This window comes from Sus scrofa, chromosome 7, assembly GCF_054392235.1.
Source record: "Sus scrofa isolate SSC_HxYL_T2T_F1_AM1 chromosome 7, Sscrofa_HxYL_maternal_Yorkshire_Landrace_v2.0, whole genome shotgun sequence".
NCBI lineage: Eukaryota > Metazoa > Chordata > Mammalia > Artiodactyla > Suidae > Sus > Sus scrofa.
Window position 1 is genome coordinate 98,658,856 of NC_139389.1, and position 25,871 is coordinate 98,684,726.

The 25,871-nt window shown below is 43.2% G+C and overlaps 2 protein-coding genes across 8 annotated transcripts in view; both read right to left on the bottom strand.

The window, feature by feature from the left end:
* SV2B (synaptic vesicle glycoprotein 2B) overlaps positions 1 to 25,871 on the bottom strand; it is a 198,491-nt gene that overhangs the window by 37,106 nt on the left and 135,514 nt on the right. For all 7 annotated transcript variants that reach the window (XM_001926765.8, XM_021099374.2, XM_021099373.2 and 4 more), the window contains 4 exons: positions 8,763 to 8,943; positions 8,281 to 8,432; positions 1,753 to 1,886; positions 37 to 126 (listed from right to left, as the gene is read on the bottom strand). In XM_001926765.8, the coding sequence (XP_001926800.6) occupies positions 37 to 126; positions 1,753 to 1,886; positions 8,281 to 8,432; positions 8,763 to 8,943 (557 nt within the window). The remainder of the gene's footprint in view (positions 1 to 36; positions 127 to 1,752; positions 1,887 to 8,280; positions 8,433 to 8,762; positions 8,944 to 25,871) is intronic.
* The window catches only part of KLHL25 (kelch like family member 25), a 665,168-nt gene continuing 660,840 nt past the window's right edge, over positions 21,544 to 25,871 (bottom strand). Inside the window, exon 4 of the transcript XR_014810952.1 lies at positions 21,544 to 21,712. The gene's annotated coding sequence lies outside the window, so the exon portion shown is untranslated. The remainder of the gene's footprint in view (positions 21,713 to 25,871) is intronic.

A 25,871-nucleotide genomic window follows, 5' to 3' on the forward strand; every position in this document is an offset into this window, starting at 1 on the left:
GTCCACTGTGGCTGGCACAGGTGACTACACACTCACCGTGAACACCTTCTCCGGGGCCCCCTTGGCTCTCATATTGGTATCATGCACGTGCTTGAGAATCATCCAGGCTTCATCGTGTTTGCCCATCTGGTAAAACCAAGGAAGCACACGTCAAAAATCCTTTGCTGATTAGGAGTGGAAAAACCCACACACCCAACGGGGTGCTGATGCTCAAGTCCAAGGCGACCGGCCATGGATGCATTACCATCTAGGGCTTGTGAAAGACTAGGACAAGTCTCTGTCCCAGCCCATCTTGGAAGGATAGTAAGGTTGTGCCTTCAAGGTCTAAATGCTGGGTGTTATCATCATTATAGACTATCATAGTCCAACCTTAGACTCATAGTTTAAGGTGGAATAGACTGCAGGCTGGGAGCCATGCTGCTCACTGTCAGGGTCAAGCAAAGACACAACATATAACGAGTTGAATTGTGTTCCCATCCCCAAAGATATGATGAGGTCCTAACCCCCAGCACCTCAGAATGTGACCTTATTTGGAAATAGGGCTGCTACAGATGTAATTAATTATGATGAGGTGATACTGAGTACAGCGGGGCCCCCAATCCAATCTGACTGATGTCCTTATAAGAAGAGCCCATCTGAAGATGCAGAAACACACAGGGAGAACCCAGGTGATGACAAAGGTGGGAACTGAAGTGTAACAGTTCAAGCCAAGGAATGCCAAAAAAAAAAGCAAACAACCCACCAGAAGCTGGAAGAGGCAAATAAAGGGCTTTTGAGGGAGTGTGGCCTTGCCAGCACCTTTATCTGGAACTACTAGCATTCAGAACTGGGAAACAGTAAATATCTGAGCCACTCCGTTTGTGGTCCTTTCTTACAGCAGCTCTAGGAAACTAATACACAACAGAGGATACCTTTTGAGATATCCCTGGATTAAAAAAACAAAACAAAAAAAACTTCCTACAGGGTTCCCACTATGGTGCAACAGGATTGAAGGCATCTCCGCAGTGCCAGGATGCAGGTTTGATCCCGAGCCTGGCACAGTGGGTTAAGGGAATCCAGCATTGCCTCAGCTGAGGCATAGGTTGCAGCTGTGGCTCGGATCTGATCCCTGGCCTGAGAATGCTATATGCCACAAAGCAGCTAAAAACAGAAAAAAAAACCTGCTCACTACATCTGCCCCCTGATCAAGGGGATGAAAGAGAATTCATCAAGGAGGATAAGCATGCAGAGGCACATAAGTGGACTCTGAGACCAGGGCTATAAGAGTCTTAGAGTCCTATCCACCAGCCCTGCCCCTCTGACCACTGCAAGCACAAGATCATCCCCCAAGTCAGAAACCTCACAGGACTCTGGGAGCAGCTTTCTGGAGGGGAAGGGTCCTGCAGAGCTAGGAGTCTTGAAGGGCTTGGAAACAGTGGCAGCTTTACCAATACCTCACAGCCATAACAATGGGAACACTCCAAGCAGCTTTGAGGAGCCTTATAATTGGGACTTCTGGAGAGAGTGGGTGTGGGAAGCCTCCTCAGGACTGAGGGTCCCCCAGTTCCGCTCAGCCTTGGGGAGCAGTGCTGCTGCTCTGTGCTTAGTGATCTGACTCCCTCTGGCTTCAGCAGTCCCTGAGCCCCAGGCACACAACCATCACAAGCAGCAATGGACTAAATGATGGGCCAGGTCAGCTGACATGGGACCGAGGGACTGAGACAGCAGGGCTAGCTACTGTCACTTTCCCATGGGGTGGGGATACCAACTCACCTCTAGCAGAAATCTTGGGCTCTCTGGCATGAACTTCAGGGCCACCATGGACACAGTGCAGGGCAGAGCACAGACGATGACAAACACTCTCCAGCTGTGAAAGTGGTAATTGGTGCCCATGCTGAAGCCCCAGCCTATAAGGAAGCAGTCAAGGGTTTCTGACACAAAGTGACCTTCAAGAACTGGCTCTCAAAACATGGGACACAAGAGCACCACCTGGGGAGCAGGAGTCCCCTGACTATGCCCCCAAAGCCACTGGGAATCTGCATCTTGTCAGCCCTATAGGTAAGCCTGGCCTGATATTTATGGGACCTTGGATAGGAGTGCAAATAGAGGCAGCATCCCATATTTCTATATATTCATGAAAATTTCAGTTAACAAACTGTTAGATAACAGGTGTCCTATCCTGCTGCCTTGTAAATAAGGAGCTGGAAAGCCAAGCGCAGACCTGCCCAGGACCCACCCCTTATGGAACTTCCTTCTGTTCCCCCCGCCCCGCCCCCGTCCCATCCCTCCTGCAGAATGAGAGGCCTCATGCCAACACGTGCAGTCATACCACACCTGCCACCGTACTGAGGATGGGTGTTCTTGTCACAATCCCTTGAGTTTAGTGTGGATTCCTAGGTCTCCCACTCCTCTGAGAACCCAGAGCATGATCTGGATGGAGTGGGGTCATGGCCTCAGGTAGCCCTTGCCTCATGGGAAGGGGTACAGCTGGAAAAAAGCCAGAGCAGGGCCTTATATGACCCAGGATTTTAGTGTAGTATTACTCTTACCCAGGTCAAAGGGCAACACCAGCTCTCAGTGATTCCAGTGCACAGGGTTCTGGACTACACTTTGAAAAACTGTGAGCCACAATACTAATTTTTTTTTAATTTTAGAGAAACTGAGCTTCTATATTCAAATGAATTCTACCATCACTGAAATGGAGAGGTGACTAGCTCCTACTCAGCTTTCATTATTCAAAGCATTTCTAAAATTCATTTTTAGAAACTGACTTTAGGACCTACGAAACATTATTTCAAACATCCTCATAGGCAGCAAATTTCCTTTTGCAAAGAATGGTAACACAGTGGAAAGAATCTGGACTTAGGCAGTCACATAGCTCAAAGTTCAAGACCTGGCTTTCTCACATCGTTTTTGTCTTGATGGTGGGTTCTCACAGCCGTAGAATGAAGATTATGGTATCTCCAGATTTGCCGTGTGTGTGAGTTCCCAGCAACCAATAATAACTATAATCCACCTGCTTTGAAAGTCTATTTGATTTGATTAGAAATAGTTGGAGTTCCTGATGTGGTGCAATAGGTTAAGAATCCAATTGCAGTGGCTCAGGTTGCTGTGGAGGTACAGGTTGGATCCCCAGTCCAGCACAATGGGTTAAAGGATCCAGTGTTGCTACAGCTATGGTGTAGGTCACAGCTGCGGCTCAAATTCAATCCCTGGCCTGGGAACTTCCATATGCCCTGGGCATGGCCATTAAAAAAAGAAAGGAAGAAAAAAGGAACAGGTATAGGACATTTAATTCCAAAGGTGGTGAGAGAAATAGACAAATATCAACCCAGATCAGCAAAAGAATTATTTTTTTAGGCCAAGGTTATAAAATAGACTGGTTTTCTCAAAACCACTTAAAATATCTCTGAAGACAATTCCAATGGCATGGGAGGGGCGCTTTTTAACAGCCACATCTGCTGCATACGGAAATTTCCAGGCTAGGGGTGGAATCGGAGCTATAGTTGTTGGCCTATGCCACAGCCACAGCAATTTGAGATCCAAGCCCATGTCTGTGACCTACACCACAGCTCAGCGCAACACCGGATCCTTAACCCACTGAGCGAGGCCAGGGATTAAACCTGCATCCTCATTTCAGGTTCTTTACCACTGAGCCATGATGGGAACTCTCCCAATAGTATTTTTTAAAAAGATAAAATTTTATAAATAAATGTATTGATTTCTAAAGTTCAGAAAGTAAACATGATTCAGTTGTAAAATCTCCATTCTGTTTACTTAAAAATACATTACATGGCTAACTCGGGTGATGGGCAATTTATGTCTCAAATTCTATATTACTTACCATTGTGGTTCAATTTGTTCTACTTGCAGGGGCCACCTAACCAATATCTTCTGTTTCTGCATATATTTCTTACTCTGTTTGCACAACAAAAGGATGGCCAGAGGGGACTCCAGGTGAAAAAAAAACATGGAACCGTGGCTGATTTTACACAATGGCCACAGAACAAAATACACTCCACAGCGTCCCCAAACAGAACCAGATCTCTTTTTTCACAGCCTGATCTTTGCTCCTTCCCATCTCACTGGGGTTTATTTGTTCATTTTAATTTTAATTTAAAAGTCTTCCTTTCTGCTGGGAGTGACAACAGAAAGAGGAAGTTAAAACCATAGTAATTATTTCCACATCCTCAGCTCACATCCAAACACCATGGACAGGAGCGCCAGTCATCGCTCAGGTGTAAAGAACCCAACTAGCATCCATGAGGATGCGGGTTTGATCCCTGGCCTCGCTCAGTGGGTTAAGGATTCAACATTGCCATGAGCTGTGGTGTAGGTCACAGATGTGGCTCAGATCTGGCACTTCTGGGGCTGTGGCATAGGCCGGCAGCTGCAGCTCCAATTGAACCCCTAGCCTGGGAACTTTCATATGCCCTAAAAAGCCAAAAAAAAAAAAAAAAAAAAAAAAGGACATAATTATTTCTTAATTAGAAATAAAATTGATCAAAACTACACAGCAGCCAAATTCAGGTAGGTAACAAGAGAAAAAAAGGCTGAAGCATGTATGTATAGAAAGTATTTTGCATCATAGACTTGGAGAAAAGACTTGTGGCTGCCTGATGAGAGGGCGAGGAAGTGGGAGGGATTGGGAGCTTGGGCTTATCAGACACAACTTAGAATAGATTTGCAAGAAGATCCTGCTGAGTAGCATTGAGAACTATGTCTAGATACTCATTGTTGCAACAGAACAAAGGGTGGGGAAAAAATGTAATTGTAATGTATACATGTAAGGATAACTTGATCCCTTTGCTGTACAGTGGGAAAATAAAAAAAAAAATTTTAATTAAAAAAAAGAAAGTATTTTGCCTCAGAAAGATTTTTTTCCTTAATGATAAAATGGGCAAATTATCCAAAATCCATTATTCCCTCATGCCTCTATGGTTTTTACGGTGATTTTACTAATCTGCACTTATCACATTCATTAGGCACATCTTTGGGGCCTTAAATTAAATAAAATTAAACAGTGAACTGCTTCCAAATATATGGAGCAGCTATTTATTTGAAGACAGGGTTTGTTCTGTTCACTGATCTTCTAACTTAACTGCCCTACTTTTCTCCATCAGGATTTCACAAACAGCTGGTGCTTCTGACTACAATGGGAATTAATCTTCCATAATATCTCCATTTTTTCTGGGCAGTGCCCATGACTTCCCAGAAAAACATTCTGAGTTTCGTAATTTTCTTTCTCAATGACTCAGTTACCCAAATTCCTGGTGCCGAGACCTCCCATCACTTCATTCCTGCAAAAGCAATTAAATGGGTTGCACAAGCTGTGTACAGGCATCAAGTCCCCTTTCTGGATCACCCTTGCATTTGTCCCTGCTGAGTGGAGGGTGTGTTAGAGGATTAATGTCTTAGGCCTGTTGAGAACTATCATCAAATGTCTGGTTCACGGTGGACGGAACATCTGGTCCTGGTAAAAAAAGGAGACTTAAAATAAATAATCATTCCTATTACACTGTGATTCTAGGCTACCACATTCCTGGGATGGGTTTTTCCCAAGCTAACGCCTGTTTCAATTAAGCCTAATCATCCAAGAGGCTAGTAATTTTAAATGGACTGTAAAAGTCACAGATTTCATAGAGGCATGAAATAGGAAAACATCCCGTCCATTTGGAGTAAGATAGTTAACCGCAAGCCTTGCTAAGAGGCAGCAGTAGTCAGCCAGCGGACATGTGGTCCCTCCACCATGGGCATCCCATTCAGTCCTGGCCAACATGTTCCCAGTCTGAATTCTTTTATTGCTTTTTTAGAAACCAGACCTCCAGACGTTGGTGTGTGTTTGTGTGTGTAAAGTGAAGTGAAAAAATTCTGCGGTTTGTAGTGACTATTGTGGGTTGCTTCCCTCACAAGATCCTTCTCCACTGAGAATCTTAGTTTAGACGGCCACCCTGCCACCCCCAGGGACCCAGTGCCTGAGATGAGGATGGAAGTATATCAAAACCCTGAGGACCTGCCGTCCTCGGCAGTTTAATGATTGGCTGAGGTGAGCACATGACCTAAGCTGATCCAATCAGAGAAGCCAAGGACCTTTGCTTGCTGGCTGGTTGGGTGTGAGGGTATTTCCCTTGTGGAACAGACTGTCTGCAAATAAGGCTAGGATTGCTAATACAGACTGGAGGGAAGCCAGCCCAAGGACTAGAGTCATCTCAAAAATTTTCTCGACCTCCCTCTTTGCAGCCCAAGAACTGCTGAATGTTAGGGCTGGCACGGTTCTCTACAGTCAATTCTCTTTGCTTCCTACACTGCCCCCCTTCCTTTAAAAGGTGAAAGAAACAAGGCTGGACAGGATGGAGTGGTTTGTCCCAAATTACACAGAACTACTGTTCAACTCAACTTTTCCTCGAAGTCTTTTCATCTCCCTCCCCCCAAAGGTTACTAATTCACTTAAATTTAAATATAGAAATAATTTCTCAGTGTTAACACATTTGGATCAATTAACAAGAGAAATCACATTATAGCAAAGGTTGGGGGGGCAATTCCTTGAACCCATATAACCAACAACATAAATAATAAAGTGTGAGTTTGGGGGTATGGTAGAGTGCAGAGCCTGATATTAAGAATAATGCAATTTTGTATATAAAATGATGGAAGACTGGGAGTTCCTGTTGTGGCTCAGCGGAGGCGAATCTGACTAGTATCCATGAGGATGCAGGTTCGATCCCTGGCCTCGCTTAGTGGGTTAAAGATCCAGCGTTGCTGTGGCTGCGACTACAGCTCTGATTCTACCCCTAGCCTGGGAACCTCCATATGCCTCAGGTGCGGCCCTTAAAAGATAAATAAATAAATAAATAAATAAATAAATAAATAAAGACTGCCCACAGTGGGACAGAATTATCTGGAAATGTCATGAATTTTCAACCCTTTATTTCATATTCCTGTTCATAGTATCTTTTCTCTCTCTGATACACAGTCCAGTGGAGTATAGCAAAGATTACATGATGTTCCCAAACTTACTTCCTCTACTTTCTGGGCATACAGCTAGGTTACATTTCCCAGTCTCCTTTGCCACAGTGGGTGGTCATATTACAGATTTGAGGCCAGTGGGATGTGAGCAAAGAGGATGTGGCCCACTTCCTAGCCTACCCTTCAAAACCACCCACATACAACTGCCTACACTCTTTCTCCAAACCAACATGTAGATTCCACATGCTGGAGGGAACCTGACTCCTGGAATTACTGAGGGAGCACGAGCTGCCTGCAGACAGAAACACCAGCCAGGCTTTGCAGGAGGGGAAAATTCTTTGGTATTAAAGCACTGAGATTTCAAATTGTATCAGGTTCTCAGGATAATACACTCAGCATCCCTTTGACTAAAACAGTAGGGATTGTCTACACTAAAACTGTTTCTTAAAAAGATGTACAGAAGCCTCCATTAGCCTAGAACATCTATCAGAGAAGATCAAATCTAAATAAGCACACCAAGGAAGGGAATGGATCCAGAAGTGTTGGTTAGGTTCAGGGGCAGTTGCCTGTTACTCTCTATGATCTGCAGGATTCTAGATGATGGCAAAGCCTACATGAATAATCGGTAGCTTACCCAAAATAATTTTGAAGGATGCTGTTGACATTACCCAGGATATTCAAGAGGCATAATCAAATTCAAAATTACTGCCTTCTCCCTCCTTTACTCAATAAAAACCAATAGTGAAAGTAAATGTTGCCAAGACTGTCCAGAAAGTCCAGTTTTTACAATTATCCAGGATAATAAAACATTGCCCCAGCTGAAACCAAGACCTTGTCTGTAACGGCTGCTCTGTGTCTACACCAGACAAGAGTAACAGCAGGCACTAGAATGGAACATGTACAAGAGTACCTTACTGAGGGAGGGAGGGGCATTGGGATTCAAGGTCATGCCAAGGCCAAGGCATCAGTTTGGCCAAGTCACCAACTTCTTCGCTTCTGTTGCAACATCTATAAAAGAGGGTTACTGAGCTCAACTTGCTGTGAGGAGGAGGGCTGGAGAAGGTAAAGGCTGGAGTCCTTTCAAATAAAAGGAGGGAAAGAAGAAAGGACAAGAGAGGAAGAGAGGAAGGAAGGGAAGATAGATTGTATTATTTCCAGAGAGACATGTATATTGAAATTGCAGTGTGTCTCCAGAGTTGGAAGTTTTTTAGAAAGGTCACGGTCCTACGCGGGAACTATGTGAGTGTGGGAATAAGGCAGAGGGCAGGAAATGTTGCTCAGAGATGGGTGTCATAGTAACAAGGTCCCTGGGCTCCTTTAAGCCAACATTCTCACCGTAGTGTGGAATGATGCTCCAGGCCATGGCAGATGCATAGATGCCCCCGGTCATCCAGAACATGCCCAACCAACTGAGATGCTCTCCTCGTTTCTCCCGGGACAAGAATTCAGAAAAATAGGCAAAAACGATGGGCAGGGCACCCCCAATTCTGCAGAGAGAAAATGCCAGAAAGAAAGAATCAAGTGAGACACTAAACATGGTCATAGCAGGAACCCAGTTGCCTTGTCCCACCGTGAGACTCTGTAGAGAAATAGCCCAGTGAATTCAAAAGACTGGCCAAGGCAGTGTTTGGTTATTTTGACTTTACATGCTGAATTTACATCCTACCCTCTTTTTAAGGTTCAACTTTAATGCAGTATCTTGGGAGGCAAACAAAAACTCAGTCCAATGTCTTCTGGAGGTACAACTCAGAACCAAAGTACCGGGATGGATGGGGCACTGGTCTGAGGAGTCCAGGGGACCTTCAGTGATTACATACCCTATGCCTGAGATGAGTCTGCAGAAGAGAAAGGCTCCATATCCCTGTACGAAGGAGGAGAGGGAGGCGAAAGAGGCGTTGATGGCCAGGGACATGCTGAGGACACGCTTCCTCCCCAGCTTATCAGCCAGGCCCCCCAGGACGAAGGCTCCCCCCATCATTCCTAGATAGACTATCAGACCTGTGAGGAGGGGGCAGAGAGAGGGTGGAGAGAGAAGACAAGGTATTAGAGACCATGTGATATCTTAGAAAATCAGATGCCCACGTTAATGTATCCTAGAAATTCACACAGACGTAAAAGGTGGAATGTGACAGACGTCGGTGGCAAATTAGAAATGTTGTACAAATATGACTTCCTAGGAATGCTATTCCAAAAATATAGCCTCACCACATTTACACATATGTACACAAACTGAAATAGATCAGCCATAACTGGGTTTGATGTACCTTCCTGGCAGATGTGTAATCCACAGATGACAAAAATGCTGTCATATTATTTTTAAGGGAAAAAAAAAAGTGTGCTACAAAAGTCCTAACCTAGGGTTATGTTTAAAGAAAAGATTTCCAAGGAAAATTGTGACAAAGCAGAGATGGGGCATATTAGGAAGGAAGAAAGTAATGCAAGTGAAAAGAGCAGTTGCCAACAAGACAGCTATTTTATTAAACACCCAAAAAAGGACTTTTCCAAGCTAGGGCCAATGCTCAGATTTCTTAAGGGAATGTGGAAGAGAATAGCAATGAGCAGTCCTTTTTCCAACACATGTAACTACTATGTACCCTGTCATACAACCAGTTCATCTGAGCTATTGTATAAATACATTACTGTAGATATACTGTGGTATTCCAATGAAGCCAGAATCCTCATAGAGGTGGCAAATCTCCAGAAGCATTTGAATAATTCTTTCCTACTAAATATCCAGTACTTAGTAACTATCAATGGCTGTGCTAAGTACATACTTTATTTATTAAACCCAAGAAAGAAAGTTTGGAGAAGGTCTGTTATGCAGTGGAAATATTGAATACGAATTACGTAAGTGTCCTTTTGTCAGCCTTGACTGTAAACCAATCAATCAACACAAACTGTGCGTTACAGATAGGAAACTTCTCCTGACCTGCAAGTGCCTTATTTTTGCAGATGTGTGCTAGGAAGGACCCACGGAAAGCAAAGAGTTTCATTAGCTTGTTAATTAACTTGAAGGTCGGTCCCCCCCACAGGAGAAATTGGACGCTGCTCTGCTTTGTCTTCCCAGTGGTAGATTTCCTTCTTTTATTATTTTATTCTATGGGAGGAACAGAAATGATAACTTTGGTGTTGACAACGGTTTTCACTAACCAGGATTTCCTTCGCTCATGCACGTTGTAACTTTTCACCTCTACATTGCTCAAGGGCATGTAGTATGCTACTTCCCTTTTCTTTTCCTTATATGATGTCGCTTCATGAAACACACCTGTGAGTCTACAAGCATTTATTAAATGTCAGTTATTAGGTAAGCGCTGCTTTCATTACTGGGGATATGGCAGGGTACAAACACATGAAAATTCCTGCCTTCTTGGTGCTTACATTCTAGCTGTGAAAAAGAGATGATAAAAAAGTGAGAAAATACACAGGAAGTGGGTTGCTAATAAGTGTCATAGAGAAAAGTAACACAGAGGCAGAGCAAGAGAAAGGCAGGGTGGGAGGTGACTGTTCTAAATAAGACAGCTCAGGAAGCCCTTGGGGAAATGCAACATTTACGCAAAGACCTGCAGAGAGCCAGCCATGGGGAGATCTAGGGGAAATTGCTGGCCCTGTGCTCCTGGACCCAAGGTTTCTCTGTGTATATGAAGGGCAGAAAAGTGATCGTAAGGCTTAGAATCTACTACTTCTACCAGTTCTCAAGCCCACAGCTCAGAAAATGTAGTAAGTTATTTCCCACTATGTTAGGTCACTGACACTTGTGTTTGAGAAAATGAGTCAAGACTCGCAAACCCACCTCAAGCCTGGGTCATGCTATATTGTAATAAAGTCTGAGCTGGTTCTCCTGCTAGACTTTATCTGCATGATTCAGCCCTGACCAGCCAAAGGCTTTCAGCATCTGGTTCCCTGAAGACTTAATCTTGCCTAATTCTTAGCCATTGAATGTTATGTCTAGCAGGACTGCCCTACTCACTGATGAGGTATCTTAAAACCATCTTTTGGTGCCATGACCCTTTTCCATCAAGAATGAATTTGGTCAGGCCTGGGTAAGCCTCAGCTACAGCCTCCCTATTACTGTCACTGGGTGGTCCTAGTCTGCATGACTGTCTTTGTGCCAAGGCCTGAGAGCCTAATCATCACGCTAGTTTCCTTACAGTATCTGATGTCCCAACCAATTGGAAATGTCCCAAATTCTGCCCATGCCCCACCAGGCCTTCCCCAGGAAAGAACTGGGTTCTGCTTCCTCAGATAGCCCACCTAACACAATGACCATGGCCAAGACCCCCATGTTTGAGTTACCCTCCCTTCCTCCCTACACCAGCCCTCTGGAGAGGTCTCCACCAGCCCTCTCACACTGGGGTTTCACACAACTTATACTTGGTAATTTAGACTTCTAGACCAGAGCAGAGAGGAAACTTTTTTCCAAGTTAGGTCTGTTCATCTTCCAACTTTTGTTGGCCTCATTTTAGTATGACTCCCCGCCAAGGATTTCCAACATCCCTTTCAGCCAACAAATGCCTTGTGTTTCTCTCATGATACCTGGTCATTAAGCATTTGGATAAAGAAATAGATATTGAAAGGAAGGAAGGGAGAAAGGAGAAAAGGGAGGGAAGGAGGGAAATTCCACCCAAATTGCAGATACATGAGCAAAGTAGGTGCTATGGTTGCTTTAAGCCACTGTGTTATGCAGCAATAGATAATGGGACAGTAAGTGCCTAAAAAGCTTAAGGAGCCTAATATATCATAGAATAGCAGCAAAACAGCCAACACGGAGCAGGAAGTTGCCGCTAGACAGGCTCCATACCAGGCATTTCACAGCCATTGTTGATCCCATTTAATACTCTCACACCAACCCACTGAGGTAGACACCAATTTCTATCCCTATTTTATATAGGAGGAACCCAATTGACAGAGAGACAAAGTTCTTCCCCAAAGTCACACAACAGATGGAAATATCAAGATTTGGGAACAGTCATTCTGACCTCAGAGTCCCTGCTTTAACTACTGTAACGATTTGGTCGGACTTCATAGCTCTCAGTCAATTCATGTTTCTTCATTTGCTCATCCCTAGGACAGCTTGCTAAGTAGGGCATGGTTCCCTCCATTCAAGGAGATAAACAACAAAACCTATGATTATCTCCTGGTGGGAAAAAATGCTCCAATAAAGGTATATGACAGGTATTATAAAAACACAGAGAAGGAGCACAGCTTGGATACACCTCATTCAATGTGGGAAGGCTTCCAGGAGAAAGATATTGAGCTTTGTTGAAGGACAAATAGAAGTTAGGTCTCCATCCTGGTGATGGGGGTGCATCACAGACAGCAGCGGACAACACGTGCAAAGACAAGGCAGAAAGAACACCTGAATGTGTCTGAGCGACTTCCTGCAAGTAGTTCAGTGTGAGTAGAGTAGAGTACACATGGGACTCCTGGCGAGGAACTGGGGCTGGAGGTTAGTACAGAGGCCAGATCATAAATGGCTCAGAAAGGATGAGTGTGTGTCTGTGTGAGAGAGAGAGAATGAACGCACAGGTATGAGTGCATGCAGTGTGGTATTCGCATGCACATATGTGGGCTTACAAATTGGGAGGAAGGGAAGAGGAGAATCAGAGGAATCAGAGGAATAGTCAGGATGTCTGTTAAGAACCAGTCTGAACACCCTCATACTCTGGCCCCACTGAGAAAAAACACGAGCATCCAATAAAAGTTGTTTTTCTCTCGCTTCAGTAAAGCTTTCTTCAGCACATCTTAAATTTTACTGTGCACATACATTATGGAGGTACCTTGTTAAAATCAGATTCAGACTCCCCAGTGCAGGAGGGATGAGATGGGGCCTGAGATTCTGCGTTTCTAACAAGACCAGTGCTGCTGGTGCATGGACCACAGTCTGAGGAGTGAGAAGCTATGCCCCCACCTCAGGGAAACACAGGGCAGGGTAGTGGTGAGACTATTGGCCTCAGAACCCGAGATCTCATTCACTGGTTGTGTGATTTGGGAGAAAAGACGCACACCCTCTAAGGGCCTGCCCATCACATCTGTAAACGGAATGTTTTGGTAGCTCATCTCCAAGCTGCCTTCCCATTTGTTTGTTTTTAAAAAGCAGAAATCATGAAAGAAGAAATTCTGTGGATTTCTCAGGAGGAAAATTTTCATATTAAAAAAAAATGCAGACACATATACTTGATTAAATGTACGTGACAGTCACGCAAGACATCTATGGACCATATGTGGCCCTAAGTGGCTTCTGGGCCACGAGTTTGCAATCCCAGCAATGAACACTGTGTCCGTTATTAAGCTATTATCGCTCGTCTCCAAAGCCACCATCCTAGCCTCACTTGGTCTAAGACTCCATGTGCTCTTTGCCCACCGCTCCCTGTTCAGCCCTGCCAGTAGGGGGCACTAGAGGGAGTCTTAAACTGGGGAAGAAAAAAGGACCTGCACTTTCTGTTCCTCTAAGTTTCACTTGAGCAACACTTCTTCGCCCTGGCCAAAGCAATGCCCTTCCACAGCAGCAGCAGCAGCCGAATCCAAAAAGCAGAACTAGCTACATCCTGCCTTCGGCTCCCCTCACATAACAGCACCAGCCAGCCAGGGCCCCTCTCCAGAGATCTGAGCTGTAGCTCCATTGGGTGCCCTTCTCTGAGCTTCTAAATTATCATAATTCCAATATCCCCTTTATTTCCCCAGCCCTAGAGGTGACAGCTGCTCCCTTTCACCACCTCAGTACACTTTTTACAAATATTTCACCTACCTGGCTAATGATTTTTTACATTAAATTCTCTCTGTTCCAATAACTGGTAGAATTTCTGTCTCCTGACCACACCCTGACCGATTTGGATACGAAGGCAAATTAATGACTCTTAACGATTAGATATAGAATTCAATCCCTTAGCTGGATTAGATGAGGAGGCTGAGCCCCAAAGATCAGTGCCCTCCTGGGACCTGCTGGTCCTGCACTCTGATCTCCTGGCTCCCAGCCTGCTGCTTTTGCTACCAAACCGCAAGGTCCAGGGCAAAGGAGGAACTAGAAAGAATAAGAATTGTGTCTCAAAATGCTGCCTGCCTTAGGGGATCAGAATATGCGGCCTCCCACTGTGCCACTTTGATATAAGGATTATTCTGAGCTGAAGACAGTTGAGAAAGAGCAGACTCCAAAAAAAAGCTCTCTGCCTTCCCCCACATTTGCCTAAAAGCAGGCTTAGACTCTAAATCACCAGACTCTTATCAACCCAGAGACGACAGTGCAAAGAGGAATCTACATAACAAACCTCAGTAAAGCAACTCTGTATTAGTTTGTCCATATATTTACCTTCCCACAGTTTGCCGCTCATGGAAGCCTCAAACCCTTTTTGTCTTGTCACTTCTCGGCAAATGTATAGTTCTCAGTGAAGATGCTATCTAAGCCCAAATTCTAACCATCCCTGGAGTTTCAAGTATGTGCACTGTGCATGGTAATAAAGTCTGTTTTTCTCCTGTTAATCTGTCTTTTGTCAGTTTGATTCATAGGGCCCCCCAGTCACCAAACCAAAGACAGTAAAGGGAAGAAATTTTTCCTCTCCTGCACTGTCTTGGGAAGCCAGGAAAAAGGGGGAATGGAAGAAAGATGAGCCTATTCACAGAGAAGGGACATAGAAAATTAATAATGCCTCGGAAATGGCTGTGCTATTAAACTCATTTAAAATCTGTCCTTCACAGAAGAAATTAAGACAATACATTTGGAAAATGAGAATGCAATGGAGTTATCAAAAATTACTTCAGCATGAAGCAGATAAGGGACTAGTTGGAAAGCTAGAAAGTCTACCATCCTTCAGTTCCATTCAACAAGCTCAGTGGCATTTTAAGGCAAAGTCCTTCTGGATAACACTGAGCTTTCTGAAGTAATTAAAAACCATGATTGCTTGCAGAGTTGGGAGGGGATGGAGGTGAAAGGGGGGCATGTGGTGAGGTGAGAAGGGCATTCAATCTGTGATAACACCACAAGTAAAGTGGAATACCCTTCCTTGGGAGATGGAGGAGCCCACACTGATAGGTGTTCATAAAAGGAAGAATCCAGGGGAGCTCCTTGTGGCTCAGCGGATCAAGAACCAACTAGTATCCATGAGGATGTACATTCAATCCCTGGCCTCACTCAGTGGGTAAGGATCCGACATTACCATGAGCTGTGGTATAGGTGGCAGATTGGGCTTGGATCCTGCATTGCTGCTGCTGTGGCTGTGGCTGTGGCTGTGGCCGCGGCCAGCAGCTGCGGCTCCGATTCGACCCCTGGCAACCCCACTCAGCTTCTCTGACCATTGTTCCTTCATTGTAAAATGCAGATTCTAGTGCTTGTCTTGCACAACTGTTTGGATAATGCAGGATGGGGGTGCAGGGGGTTGAAAGTACCTGGGGTGGGGGTTGAAAATACCTAGCGGGAGGCCCAGCTCAGAAGTTGCTATAGCCATTAGAAGCAATGCAGCTTAGAATTAGCTGGGACCTGAGATGGGATCCTTAACCCTCTCAGCAGCAGGGCCAGGGATCGAACACATGTCCTCATGGATACTGTTTGCGTTGGTTACCACTGAGCCACAACAGGAACTCCTTGGTGGGTTTTTTTAAATCAAACCAAAGATATATTAGAATTTGAGGAAAGAGGATCAGGACGAGCTGAAGAAATGTATTTATAGTAGCATGCCCTTTAAGCATACCTCCCGCTCTCTTTACCTGAAAAGGAAACCAGCTTTCAACAAAAAGCTTTTCTGGACTAAAATATTTTTCAAGTTTCCTCTAACAAGGATTTCAGAGGTGAAACTCTTTTCCTAACTCTTCTAAGTTCCCAGACTGAATGTCATCTCTTTGGAGAGACAAGGAAACTCTTAGGACTCAACAAACTTTTTCTGTAAAAGGCCAGAGAATAAATATTTTAAAATTTTTTTACTAAAGTATAGTTGATTTACAATGTTCCTGCAATTTCTGCTATACAGCAAAGTGACCCAGTCATATATATACACATATATATACAAACACACATACATGTGGCCTTTTAAGGCAAGGTGCTTCTGGACAACACTGATACACACATATATATAGACATATGTACATATTCTTTTTTTCCATACTATCATCCATCATGTTCTAACCCAAGAGATTGGACATAGTTCCCTGGGCTGTACAGTAGGACCCCATTGCTTTAGAGAGAGAGAGAAAGAGAAAGAGAATAAACATTTTATTTGCAAATAATTTACTTTACAGATGTATTGTGGTCTCTTTGACACATTCATCTCCCTTTCTTTCTTTATAACATTTTTTAAATGTAGAAATAAAAATAAGCCACAAACCTGTGGGCCATAGTTTGTTGACCCCTGCCCTGTTCCAAATGAAATTCTGTCATCCTTGGTCGTCTTTCTGCTTCACACAACTGTTCTTTCATATCAAATATGTCCATTTGCTATTATGCATTTATTGGCTCAACATTTGTCACACTCCCTTGACTACAAACTCCCAGAGAAAGGGACCACGTCAGTTCTGTCCCAGTGGAGTCTCCAACTGCGTTTCTAGCACCCAGTACAAAGAATGACACATCATAAGCACTCCATTAATACTGTTCAAGAAACAAACAAAATAATATTAAGTAATTTATACCCATGTAGAAAAATCTGAAAAAAATATTTTTAAAATGTACAAAAGGTAAAGCCCAGAGTTCCCATTTTGGCTCAGTGGTAATGAACCCAACTAGTATCCATGAGGATGCAGGTTCCATCCCTGGCCTCACCTGGTGGATGGGGGATTGGGCGTTGCCATGAGCTGTGGTGTAGGTCACAGATGCGGCTTAGATCCTGTGTTGCTGTGGCTGTGGTGTAGGTCAGCAGCTACAGCTCTGATTCAACCTGTAGGCTGAAAACTTCCATATGCCATGGGTGCAACCCTAAAAAAAAAGACAAAAAAAAAAGTAAAAAAAGGTAAAGCCCAAACTATCCATCATACTACAACTCAAAGTCAGCCATTATTAGCATGTTTTATTCTTTATATTTGTATTCATACACATATAGCTACATGGTCGAGAACATTCTGTATTGGAAGCATCATGACCTATTTTTTCCACTTGATAAATAACTCAGCAAAGGACATCTTTGTGCCTATGTCCTTGCCTGCGTTGCTTGTTATTTGCTCAGAATCGATTCCGAGAAATAGGCCAAAGAGGGTCTTGACACACAGCCCCGAATTTCCTTTCAGGGAGCTGGTACATATCACAAACCTCTCATCATCTCCATGGATGCTCTTCACACAGACAGAATACACTCTCAGTGCCAGGGGCAGCAGGTTGAGGAGAAAAACAATCAGACTGTGCTGGTTTATATGTGATGTGACAGAAGAGGTCCCTGTAGGACAATCTTCTTTCTTTAGCAATTAACCAAGGACAAAGAAGGAATTTTTAACATTTTTTTGCTTGAATAAATAGAAATTAAATGCATTAATTATCCTAGGTTCCCTTTTCCTGCAACTACTCCAATATTTATTTGACTGCCTGAATGCTTTGCAGGAATAAAAATTAGCATCTCCCAGTGGAACTATTTCTATTCTCCTTCTTTATTATTCAACCAAATATGCCTTCTTAAAAGGTAATGTTCTCTTGGACTAGCATCTGGAATCCACAGATCTATAAGGTAGTAAATGTCATAAAGATTGCACATATAGGAGTTCCCATTGTGGCACAGTGGTTAACGAATCCGACTAGGAACCATGAGGTTGTGGGTTTGATCCCTGGCCTTGCTCAGTGGGTTAAGGATCTGGCATTGCTGTGAGCTGTGGTGTAGGTTGCAGACGCGGCTTGGATCCCACATTGCTGTGGCTCTGGCGTAGGCTGGCAGCTACAACTCCGATTGGACCCCTAGCCTGGGAACCTCCACATGCTGGGGGTGTGGCCCTAAAAAGACAAAAAAAAAAAAAATTGAAAAAAAAAGAACATCAGGGTATCTATCTTCATATCCCTAAGAAATCAGATTCCTAGGGTAAGTTAGCCAAGTGCTTTGTTTATATGACATCTGGATACCTGGAAACTTCTGGGACAAGTAAATACTTTCTGTTGGGTCTAAATGCTTGGCACAGAAAATATTTGGCTTTAACAGTTTGTCTAAAGACAAATACCATATGACATCACTTATAACTGGAATCTAATATCCAGCACAAATGAACATCTCCTCAGAAAAGAAAATCAATCATGGACTTGGAGAAGAGACTTGTGGTTGCCTGATGGGAGGGGGAGGGAGTGGGAGGGATCGGGAGCTTGGGCTTATCAGTCACAACGTAGAATAGATTTACAAGGAGATCCCGCTGAATAGCATTGAGAACTATGTCTAGATACTCATGTTGCAACAGAAGAAATGGTGGGGGAAAAACTGTAATTGTAATGTATACATGTAAGGATAACCTGACCCCCTTGCTGTACAGTGGGAAAATAAAATTTAATAAAAAAAAAAAAAAAAAACAGTTTGTCTAATGGAAACCAACTGGGCAATCACTGCATTGGACTCTTCCAGTACTTCACATGTCCAATAAACTCAAGGGAATGACTCTTTGGAAGTAGGTTAACTTTCCCAGTCTACTGAAAGTTGGAACTCTCCAAAATATCACATAAGATATTTGGAAATAAATGTGGGGAGGAGAAAGGAAGGAACAAAGGAATTAGTATCTTTTAAGATCCTACCTTATGCTAGGTACTAGGCTAGGTGACATATATAATTTTAATTTGTCATTCCAACTATATTAGGGAAGTATTAATATTTTTATTTAACAGATGTGGTTAAGAGTTTTCCTCTATGACCATAATTATTGAAATAGCTAAGTTAATGTTTCCAATATGCATTGGAATGGATGGATGGAAGAAATCTAGGTTTACAGTTGAGTGATTCCTCAATGCCTCAAATTATGGAGTGGTCCATGAGAAAAGATGCACCAATATTATTCAAGCACAGCAGGGTTGGAGGCATTTGACACTCTCCCTAAGGATGCAATACATTCCCTCATGCTTGGTTCTTCAGCTCAGGAAAAGCTAGAACCCCATAGAATAGCAGATTCATCCCTTCTGAAGTTCTAGGTTCTGCATGTGGCCAACAGATCCAGAAGTAGGGGTCTGCAGGCAGATTGGAGAATCTGAGAGACCCCCCTGCTTCAGCAACAGAGTGTAAGGATAGGACCTCAAACCAGGAAGGAGTCCTTTCTCCATCCATATGTAAGGGAAATTAAAGACCCTGCAGGGCAGCCTAGAGACTTTATCATCCCAGGTGATACAGAATGAGGCAATATTCTGGGCCAAGCAGTGAGCCTGTAAGGATACACAGACCCCAGATCCCTAGCCATGTCTTTGGTGAATAGGAGTCGGGCCCATAGTCATGGTGGAAGCAACTGTAGCAGAAACAAATCAGGACACTAGCAAGGTTTGTTACCCCAGACTTAGGTTAGCCCTGGGGCAAAGGGGTATCTGGCATATCCCTTAATTTTCTCTCAGGCTGATAACGAGAAGCATCAAGAAATATTCCCTGGAGTTCCTGTTGTGGCTCAGTGGTTAACGAACCCAACTAGTATCCATGAGGACACAGGTTCGATCCCTGGCCTTGCTCAGTGGGTTAAAGATCCAGCACTGCCGTGAGCTATGATGTAAGTCATAGACACAGCTTGGATCCAGTGTTGCTGTGGCTGTGGTATGGGCCAGCAGCTACAGCTTCAATTCAACCCCTAGCCTGGGAACCTCCATTTGCTGGGGGCGCATCCCTAAATAGACAAAAAAAAGACAAAAAACAAAAAAAGAAATATTCCTTGAGGATGCAGTGAGAGCCCTGAAAGTGCCTTGTTCACATACTACCACACTAGAGACAACTTTAAAAAGCAGAGATTTCCTCTTGGTACCTCTCACTGAAGATGAGAAGAGGTATCACCTGGGCTAAAGCCGGTAGAGGTGTGACATCTCTGACAGCTCTCCTGGGCACTATGGCCATCTCAGATACAGTCATTATTCTGTGGGACTCAGCAATCCCTCACCCACTCCACCAAAGCCCAAGTTGTGGCTGCCATTGTGGTCATTTCTAGAGGGTGGAGCAATGTGTCTAAAGAGATCTAGGACCAGTCCTGGGGAATCACTACAGGGCTGATTAACTACAGATTATGGCTGAGAGCTAGGTGAGACAGGTATAGTTGATAAAAGATCAAGAAGAGAAGGAAGCAACCAAAGTGTCTATCAACAGATGCAAGGATAAAGAAGATGTAGTACATATGCACAATGAACACTACTCAGCCATAAAAAAAGAATGAAATTATGCCATTTGCAACGACATGGATGGAATTGGAGGGTATTATGCTAGGTGAAATAAGTCATACAGAGAAAGACCAAACACTATATTATATCACTTGTATGTAGAATCTAAAAAATACAACAAACTAGTGGATATAACAAAAAAGAAGCAGACTCACAGATATAGAGAACAAAGTAACGGTTACCAGTAGGTAGAAGGAAGAGGGGAAGGATGATGTAGGGTTAGGGGATTATTATACATAAAATGAGATACAGGGTATATTGTACAACATAGGGAATATAGCCAATATTTTATAATAACTATAAATGAAATACAACCTTTAAAACTTGTGAATCACTATACTGTACACTAGTAACAAATAATATTGCACATCAACATTTTTATTGCACCATTTTTTAAAAGATTCAAGAGGAAACCAAAATCTTTACAAGGAAATTTGCTCAGCCTTATTCTCTGCATATCAATGTGGATGAAAAGGGGGCATAGAGATTAAATAAATCCCAGTTATCTGTTTTCAAACACATTCACAATAAAGCAGAAATGAAGTGGTGAAAACAAGCTAAATGGCTGAGCAGGGCAGAGCTCAGAGAAGGGCCACAGCAAGAACTCTGGCAAGTTGATGATTAGAGAGAGGGTTTTGGACCAAGCTTGGCTGTCCTAGAATAAGTGGATGGCTGGAGTGCTTAGGGATGGTTGGATGGGGCAGCAGGACTGAGCTTCACCTTCAGGGGATCAGAAGGTGATGAGGCTGGTTATTGGCAGAAGTCAAACTCATGACCTTCCAAAACTTGGATGTCTTTTTGGTATAATGACTCTGAACAGCTGCCTTCTCTTTCAAGAACATTATCTTCTATGTTAGCATAGAGTTGATTTAAAGCCGGGCTGGAAAAGATCTATCTTTCTCTCTGGGGACACCTGGATATCTGGCTCTGACTCATGGCCAAGATAAGGGCAATGAGATCTGTGATGTGCTGTTTAAAGTCGGAAACTCCCCTGGCAATTCCTAGAGCCACTTTGTTTATTCATGGTTTTCAGTGGCATAACTGGTTAGTCAACCTGGCTCAATCACACAACCTGAAGGACAAGAACACTCCTCTGGGAACTTCTGCTTTGAGCTCTCCCAAAGTGAAAATTTATTGCATAGATCTTGGTGGTTCCATCTGGAAACAAGTCCATGTGAGGATAAGACTTGTTACCTGGGGACTTGGCCTGGGGATCTGGGCCTGGATGTCTCTTGAATGTCCAGTGCTTGCCTACACTCTCTTTCTCTGCTCCATTGTGTCCTTTGCCATTATTATTATTATTATTGTTATTGTTATTGTTATTATTATTGCTTTTTAGGGCCGCACCTGCAGCATATGGAAGTTGCCAGGCTAGGGGTCAAATCAGAGCTGCAGCTGCTGGCCTACACCACAGCCACAGCAACATAGAATCCAAGCCATGTCTGCAACCTACACCACAGCTCTCAGCAATACTGGATCCCCAACCCACTGAATGAGGCCAGGAATCAAACCCACATCATTATGGATACTAGTTGGATTTGTTTCTGCTGCACCATAATGGAAACTCCCTCCTTTGCCTTTAAATAAGAGCCTACTTGACTATACTCAGAAGAGTCTTGTGAATCCTTTAAAATCTCCAAAGTGATGAAGTCTTTTCACCTCTTAGCCCAAGGATTTCAAAATCATGCTTACAGGGGGACAAGCAGTAATACAAAGGAGCGAAGTTGAACAAGCATACTTAACAGCAAACGGCAGGAACAGGGACTATGTGCCCATCTAAAGGGAGCAGCCTTCCTTAACTTCAGCCAGATGCTGTGTTGCAGAATATACTCTATTCCTAGAGTGCCAAAAAAGAGCCAGAAATCTGATTTCTAAATAAAATTTTTTGCTTTTAAAAACCCTCTACTCACCAATTGTTTTCATCTACCATTTGTGAACCTTATGTGACAAATCTGTGCAGGTTTTAATATTAGTGTGTTAGGGAAGCGAGTGTTTGTACTTTTGTTGAAATAAAATCTAAAAATTAAGATCTCTCAATCTCTCTATTCCTGTAATAATTACTCTTAATTTTCTCTTTACCTTTTGATCAGGTATTGAGTACACTCTCAACAGTGACATCCTATGCTCTTTTCCATCTGAGTCTTCACATGGCTTATTTCTTCATCTAGCATGTTTTTCATTCAGGTGTTTGCATGGCTGGGTCATCCCATACTCCAGCCCAAAATTTTCCTGACCACTCATCCACAGTGGCCTCTTCCTCCAACAGGTAGAATAGCAAAGGCCACTGACAGCTTGGAGACAGGTGATAGGTAGCAGTGGAAGTTTGGTAAGAAGTGGCTGGATTCTGGATGTCTTTTAAAGGCAGAGCCAAGAGAATGGGTGGTATATAGAGATTGGCTCAGATCTCCATAGAAGTTAGTGGCAATAGGGAGGAGTTTCTGTGACTGAGTACTGAAATGTTCCAATATTTAAGGGCCAGGAAGGTGAGAAAAAATCAGCAGTGGAGAATGTGCAAAGTGGCCAGTGAAACAGCAGGAAAAGTGGGGGCAGGGATAGCCTAGGAGTCCAATAAAGGAAGTGTGTCAAGGAGGAAGGAGGGATCAACTCTTACGGTTGCTGCTGACAGGTCAGGAAAGCTGAGGACTGAGATCAAACCACTGGATTGACCAAGTAGGGTTCACCAGTGATCTAGACCAGAACAGTTTTCTGAGTGCTGTGGACTAAATCCTGCTCAAAATAGAGTTGGAAAGGGAAGTTTGGGCTTGGATTCCATGACTTTTACTGATAATGGAATAGAGAAGACGGTATGTGGGGTCCAGATTGGAGAAACTATATCATGCTTGTGTGCTGATGGGAATGATTCCATATAGAAAAATACATGAGAAACAGGAAAGTGGTAATTATGAAAGTGGTACCCTGGGGAAGTGAGAGGGGATGGGAATGTAGTGTGCAAGTGGACGGGTAAGCCTCACAACTCCTTCACAGCAACAAGAATAAGGTGAAAGCACAAGGGAAGTTAGGAAGATAAGTGTGTTGGAAGTTCTTTTCTGGTTGCTTATTTTTTCTCAGTGAAAGGAACTGAGTTCATTATTCTGAAGGTAAGGATGAAGAGGAGGTGCTGGGAATTGGAGAACAGAGGATAAAGCACAAAATAGTCATCAAGGAGAGTGGAAAAGTGAGTGATTCAGGGACATGAAGGATGATGGCTGGCAGCACAAGGGCCCCCTTGAGGTTCTTGACAATGAATTTAAAGTGAGGCCAGTGGACAACATTGTGTGTATCTCACCAGGTGTGTTCAGCTACAGGGTACAGGGACAGACTGATGAAGAGTTAGATATAACCAGAGGTGAGGAACACAATAAGAAAGGCACAAGGAAGTTTATAGTGTATGCAGGGAATGGTTATGACTCCGATCCATAGGATTTAAGCTCAGACATACCTACAAAACAGAAACAGACTCACAGACATAGAGAACAGGCTTGTGGTTCCAAGGGGAAGGGGGGAGCAGAGAGGGAAGGATTGGGAGTTTGAAATTAGCGATGCAAACTATTATATGCAGGATGGATAAATAGCAAGATATAGCAAAGGGAACTATATTCAGTATCCCATGATAAGCCATAATGGAAAAGATATGAAAAAGTATATATATATATATATGTACACACATACACACACATGTATCATATATATACATGTATAATGAATCTCTGTGTGTGTATATATATATATAAAATCACTGAATCACTTTGCTGTACAGCAGAAATTAACAAATCATAAATCAAATGTACTTCAATAAACTTCTTTTATTTTAAATATGCATAGAATTTAAGTTCAGTGAAGAATGCAGCAAGGACAAGAGTGTAGTGAGAGACAGACCAAAAGCTCTAGGTGTCATGGGGTTGAACAATTGTGGGAGCTGGAGGACTGGATAGAGTGACATTGGGATTGTGGAGGGGTTGGAGTTATTGATAATGATAAGACCTGGGGTAAGATCAGGACAGTAAGTGATTGGAAAGGGGGATATCATTGCAGAGGACCTTAAGGAACAAAGAAACTAGGATGTTGAAAAGAGCTTATTGAAATCACCATGATTTATAATGGAAATAGTGTTGGAGTGTGACAGTAAACCTGGAACTAAAATCCACAAGGAATGAGGGAATGTGACCCAGAGGGCCAGAGACAACTGCAACAAGGATGCATAGTAGGTGATACCCTCTGATGACAGGAGATTCAAATAAAGGATGTTTTAGGGGGAAGGGAGGGAGAATGGTCTGTACAAGTCATGGAAGAATCATGAGGAGCAGTGGTACAGGAGCATGTAGTGTGAGAAAGAAAATAGCCGCCCACTAAGACTGTAGGGTTAAGTAACGTCCTCGAAGGAGAATACATTTCAGTTGTAGCAAAAAGGTAATGACATTAACAGAGCTTGAGGAGTGGGAAAGAAGAGATGTACCGTGCTACATGGGGATGAAAGTCTGGGTGATAAACCTAGACCTCTCATAGCAACCAACACACAGTGATAAAGAATGTAATGATACTCCTGAAGGTCTCAAAACCAATTTTGGAGGCAAGGCTGGTAGTGTTGGGGGAAAAAAAGAATTGAATAACGTACCTAGAGCACACTGAGTTCTGGAGCCCCCCTTGCTGCTGCCAAAGGAAGAAAGGTGGTTAGGAAGGGGGTGGAGAACCATCTCATTTACTGTTTCCCCCTAAAATGTTAGCTCCATGAGGAAGGGACTTGTATGTCGTTCATCAATGAGTCACTCAATAAATAATTGGTTCCTCAAAGAGCTATTCAATGAAATAAAGACTATGAAAAGTAAGATCCTATTTATTGGGTCCTTATTGGGCATTTTAATGAGCCTTAATGTGCAATATCTTATTTAATCCTCACAATGATTCCGTGTGGTAGATACTAATAATATCCTAATCTTACAGATAAAGAAACCAGAGTTCTAGGAGGCTAAGTGACTTGTCTAAGGTGGTAGAGGTAGTTAGCAATAGGGCCAAAATGCAAAGTCAGACAGTCCACCTTTAAAGCACTTACACATCTGGTAGACTCTGTTGGTCACATTTACAGCAAAATTTTTTCCAGCTCTTTGCTTGTTAAGTGAAGCATGGTTTTTGTTAGGTATTGAAATGTGTTCAGAGAAACTGCCAGACACACACATGCATGCATGCCTGCACTAATGCATCCAATCCTAGGGAATGAATCATAGTTAATTTAAGATGGTCATCTAAATCCAATTCCGAATTCAGGGATAGCAGTAAGACATATGGGGATGCCTGTCAAAGGTTTCTGGGCAATATTTTTGCCACCAAAAGAGAGAACTTTGAAGAAGAGTCACTTTCTTGGCACAGTCTCTCATACTTCCTGCTTGGAAAGCCTTTACAGGTCGATGAAGAGCATAGTGCTCTGGGGGTCATCTTATGACTATGAGGGAAAGGCCAGGAGAATCACAGAAATGTCAGACCTCATGCCCTGATATTGATAAGCCATTGGCCCAACCCGGGAACCACATACTGTAAGAATTCTTGACAAGTAACGAATAAAACATCTTCATTATCCAGTCATTAATACCAGCAGTTGAATGCAGCTTAGACACATACTACCTCCTAAAAAAGAAATAGTACAGATGAAAGATCA